At 37.5% G+C, this 5258-nt stretch overlaps 1 protein-coding gene across 1 annotated transcript in view; it reads left to right on the top strand.

Moving 5' to 3' along the window:
• The window catches only part of LOC115064556 (uncharacterized abhydrolase domain-containing protein DDB_G0269086-like), a gene marked incomplete at its 3' end in the record, with an annotated part of 46416 nt that extends 44900 nt beyond the window's left edge, over positions 1 to 1516 (top strand). Inside the window, exon 10 of the mRNA XM_029541676.1 lies at positions 1288 to 1516. Within this exon, the coding sequence (XP_029397536.1) occupies positions 1288 to 1516 (229 nt within the window). The remainder of the gene's footprint in view (positions 1 to 1287) is intronic.
• Positions 1517 to 5258: the final 3742 nt, after the last annotated feature.

Below are 5258 nucleotides of genomic sequence, written 5' to 3'. Positions count from 1 at the left end.
TAATAAAAAAAGGAAAAATTTTAAAAATGTGTGTGATCTTTTGTCATGTTTTTTGAGGCAACCAAGAGTAATGGCAATAGCCTATACTGTTTTGGAAACCTCTTGGATTCCCCTAGTGAAACTTAAAGGGCGGTTTCCCAGGCTTGACCCTGGGGGTTTTATTAGCTAGTCTGTGACTACTGCAAGAGCATTAACATTTTTTTCTTTTTTTTTTCTTTCTTTCTTTCTTTTTTTTTTAATAACACTGTTGGCTATTTCTACTTCCCCTAAAGAAGCTGCTTTGAGTTATTACTTGGGGATATATAAATCTTAATTTATGCATCGATTGTCTTAGGGTTTCCACTGCTGTGCAGAGACACCATGACCAAGGCAACTCTTAAAATGGCAAACATCTAATTGGGGATGGATTACAATTTCAGAGGTTCAGTCCATTATCACCATGACAGAGAGCAAGGCAGTGTGCAGACAGACAGACATGGTGTTGGAGGATGTAGAAGAGTCTGGTTTCTGAATGCAGTCAGGAGGAGGTTGTCTTCCACACTGGGTAGGACTTGAGCAACAAGATCTCAAAGCTACCCCCACAGTGACATACTTCCTCCAACAAGGCCACACCTCCTAATAGTGCCACTTCCTATGGGCCAAGTATTTTTAAACCACCAAATAAATAGGTTATGGACAGAGTTCACGGATGGTGAACATAGAAGACAAATGATTTCAAGGAACACACACACACACACACACACACACACACACACACACACACACACACACAAACTGGTTTACTAACCACAAGGATTTCTGGCTCTTGTTTAGTTCTCATTAATTGTATACGTTTAAGGAGCACAACATGATATATTGACACACTCACATATAGGGAACTCACTGTTACTGCTAAGCAAATTAACATACCAACAGTTTCACATAGTTTACTCTTAGGAGTGCAAATATTTCTACTGTTATATTCAGGGATCTTGTAAGATCATCTTCAGGAAAAAGGTAGCCGTGCTACCTGTGAAGTTGTGACTCCCTGACAACCAGTTCTTGCTCTTAGAATTCTTTTATATTAGTAGGGAGGAATTCCTTTGGAAGTAGATGTTCTTCATTCAGAACAATTTTAGACCTGTAATTGTGTGCAATAGGTATTCTCTGATACATTTTCAGCTCAGAGTACATAATGGGACATTCTGATTATTCCTATAGGTTTTTTTCCAAAGCAAAACAAGTCCTTTAAGAGTTATTTAGGAGAAAAATGAGATGCTAAATTTGACCTTGTTGCAATCTTCATAGGACAATGGAAAAGCTAGAGGTGTCTAAAACAAAGCTTATGCGGTTGAATCAGCAGAAGATGACCTTGGAAACTATTTTGAGTTCCCTGCCTGTTCAACAGTGCCCCCATATTGCCAAGTTTGATCTTGCTGTGGGGCACAACCCAAGGTTTCCTCCAAGAGATGCCTCATTTCTTCCTGCCTCTGAGCCTCAGCCTGATTTTGAGAGCATGAGGAAGGAACTGTCCAGGGTTAGTAAAGGTTTCTTGTTCCTTTGGAAATTTTCAGTTTCTAAAATAATAATTGTTTTTAATTTGATGAAATGTTGAATTGTTTTATAGGGTGATGCAGGTTAAGTAATAATTACAATAATCTTTTTACTTTTTAAAAACATATTTTTCGATTTTAATGAGTCACTAGAACTTGTCTTTTCAAAAATACTTAGTTGTTGGGTTTTGTTGGATGGGTTCTAGGGGTGATCTGCATAATTGCTGGGCCCGTTATGGGTCATCCATAGAGAGATTGCATTTCCATTGTTTGTTCCTTACCTGTCTCAGACGCTCTTATCAGAGGATGAACACAGTATATTTCTACTTTTCTGAGACTCAAAGAAAGACAGGGTCCTTTTGAATTAATAGTCAGTTTATGTTTGATATATTTTTCTTTCCTTTTTTTTTTTTAAATGAGATAAGCTCCTTTAATGGAGAAAAATACAGCTTTTATAGCTTTAAACTGACATATGCCTCAAATGAACAATAAAAGTGACCTCACATTAGTTTAGTCCTTATAAGATACATACTGCAAACCTCACTTTGTGAAGCATTGTCAGTAACGCAATAGCACACAATTGACTAGTGACCCCTTTTCTACAGAACCTGCCCTGTGTCTCTCTAACATAGTCATTATAAGGCCATATAGTTTGTCTTTTTAACCCTTCCTGATTACTCCAAAACCCATTTTAGTTGTAAAATAAAGGAAAAAAGAAGCACAATCAGTTTTCTCTGTAGGTCCCCACCCCGATGACAAGTGGCAGAAGCTGTCCCAGCATGTCTGGGGAAAGGAGGTATTGGTGTTGTACCCAAGTGCTGGAGTTGGCTGTCTACTGTTAGGGACTCTTAGGTGATTTTGAACGTTTTGACTTACCAAGGATAATAGGTAGTTGAGGAGGAAGGACTCGGAGGTGGGATAGGGAACAAAGCAGCGACAGAAGCTATGGAAGGAGGTATCCACGCCAAAGCGAGTCCGGGTGTCCGAGTTCTGTTTGGACCCCTCCGAGTACCAGGTTTTTAAAAAAATAGTTTTGTAGATTGTTTAGCCTTATTCTTTTACCAAGGCTTTTGGATACTTTATGAACTTGGTTCATTGCCATAGTAACAATACTCTTCTTAGAGCACACCATTTCCAGCAGACCATTTAGTTTTGGTGTTAGGTCTTCTTAGCGGTCTGATCGAATTCTGCACTGCTTCTATTTCTTTAGGGGTTATGGGCCTGTTTTGATCATTTTATGCTATCCTGATTTAACTTTGGCACCTATTATCTGTCTAGAAAATCGTACATTTCATCCAGAGTTTCTAGTTTTGTTGAGTATAGGCGTTTGTAGTAGGATCTGATGGATTTTTTTTTGAATTTCCTTAGTTTCTGTTCTTATATCTCCCTTTTCAATTCAGATTTTGTTAATTTGGATTCTGTCTTTGTGCCCTCTTGTTAGTCTGGATAAGGGTTTATCTATCTTGTTGATTTTCTCAAAGAACCAGCTCCAGGTTTTGTTGATTCTTTATTTCTACTTGGTTGATTTCAGCTCTGTGTTTGATTATTTCCTGCTGTCTACTCCTCTTGGGTGTATTTGCTTCTTTTTTTTTCTAGAGCTTTCATATATGCTGTTAAGCTGCTAGTGTATGCTCTCTCCAGTTTCATTTTGGAAGCACTCAGAGCTATGAGTTTTCCTCTTAGCACTGTTTTCATTGTGTTCCATAAGTTTGGGTATGTTGTACCTTTATTTTCATTAAATTCTAAAAGTTCTTTTAATTTCTTTCTTTTGTTTTTCCTTGACCAAGTTATCATTGAGTAGAGTGCTGTTCAGCTTTCATGTGTATGTGGGCTTTCTGTTGTTTTTTGTTGCTACTGAAGACCATACATACATTCATACATACATACATACATACATACATACATACATACATAGTGATCTGATAGGATGCATAGGAGTTTTTTCAATCTTGCATCTGTTTAGACCTGTTTTGTGACCAATTATATGGTCAGTTTTGGAGAAGGTAGCATGAGGTGCCGAGAAGAAGTTATGTTCTTTTGTTTTAGTTTGAAATGTTTCATAGGTATCTGTTAGATCCATTTGGTTCATAACTTCTGCTAGTTTCACTGTGTCTCTGTTTAGTTTCTGTTTGCATGATCTGTCCATTGCTGAGAGTGGGGTGTTCAAATCTCCTTCTATTATTGTGTGGTGCAATGTGTGCTTTGAGCTTTAGTAACGTTTCTTTTATGAATGTGGATGCCCACAAATTTGGAGTATAGACGTTCAGAATTGAGAGTTTATATTGGTAGATTTTTCCTTACCCTTTTTTTTTTGATTACTTTTGGTTGAAAGTCTATTTTATTTGATATTAGAATGGCTACTCCAGCTTGTTTCTTGGGACCATTTGCTTGGAAATTTGTTTTTCAACCTTTTACTCTGAGATAGTGTCTGTTTTTGTCACTGAGGTGCATTTCCTGTGTGCAGCAAAATGCTGGGTCCCATTTATGTATCTAGTCTTTTTATTGGAGAATTGAGTACATTGGTGTTGAGATAGTACAGAAAAGTGATTATTGCTTCCTGTTATTCTTATTGTTAGAAATGGAATTATGTTTGTGTGGCTATCTTCTTTTGGGTTTGTTGAAAGAAGATTACTTTCTTGCTTTTTCTAGGGTATAGTTTCCCTCCTTGTTTTGGAGTTTTCCATCTATTATCCTTGTAGGCCTGGATTAGTGGAAAGATATTGTTTAAATTTGGTTTTGTTATGGAATATCTTGTTTTCTCCATCTATGGTAATTGAGAGTTCTGCTGGGTATAGCAGCCTGGGCTGGTACGTGTTTTCTCTTAGGGTCTGTATGACATCTACCCAGCATCTTCTGGCTTTTATAGTCTCTGCTGAGAAGTCTGGTGTAATTCTGATAGGTCTGCCTTTATATGTTNCTTGACCTTTTTCCCTTACTGCTTTTAATATTATTTCTTTGTTTTGTGCCTTTGGTTTTTTGATTATTTTGTGACAGGAGGAATTTCTTTTCTGGTCCNAACTATTTGGAGTTCTGTAGGCCTCTTGCATGTTCATGGGCATCTCTTTCTTTAGGTTAGGGAAGTTTTATTCTATAATTTTGTTGAAGATCTTTACTGGCCCTTTGAGTTGGGAATCTTTACTCTCTTCTATTCCTGTTATCCTTAGGCTTGGCCTTATCATTGTGTTCTGGATTTCCTCTGTGATTTGGGTTAGGAGCTTTTTGCAGTTTTGCATTTTCTTTGANTGTTGTGTCAATGTTTTCTATGTTATCTTCTGCCCTTGAGAGTCTCTTGTATTCTGATGGTGATGTTTGCATCTATGACTCCTGATCTCTTTCCTAGGTTTTCTATCTCCAGGGTTGTCTCCATGTGTGATTTCTTTTTCTTTTTCTTTTTCTTTTCTTTTTTTCTTTCTTCTTCTTTTTTAAATTTTTTTTATTTTTGAGACAGGGTTTCTCTGTGTAGCCCTGGCTGTCCTGGACCTCACTCTGTAGACCAGGTTGACCTCAAACTCAGAAATCCGCCTGCCTCCGCATCCCAAGTGCTGGGATTAAAGGTGTGTGCCACCACAGCCCAGCCATTTGTGATTTCTTTATTGTTTCTATTTCCAATTTTAGATCCTGGATAGTTTTGTTGAATTCCTTCACCTGTTTGGTTGTGTTTTCCTGTNATTNTTTAAGGGATTTTTGTGTTTCCTTTTAAAGGTCTTTTCTACCTGTTTATCTGTG

Source organism: Mus pahari, chromosome 8 (assembly GCF_900095145.1).
Source record: "Mus pahari chromosome 8, PAHARI_EIJ_v1.1, whole genome shotgun sequence".
NCBI classification, from domain to species: domain Eukaryota; kingdom Metazoa; phylum Chordata; class Mammalia; order Rodentia; family Muridae; genus Mus; species Mus pahari.
This window is presented reverse-complemented; position numbering and strand designations above follow the sequence as displayed.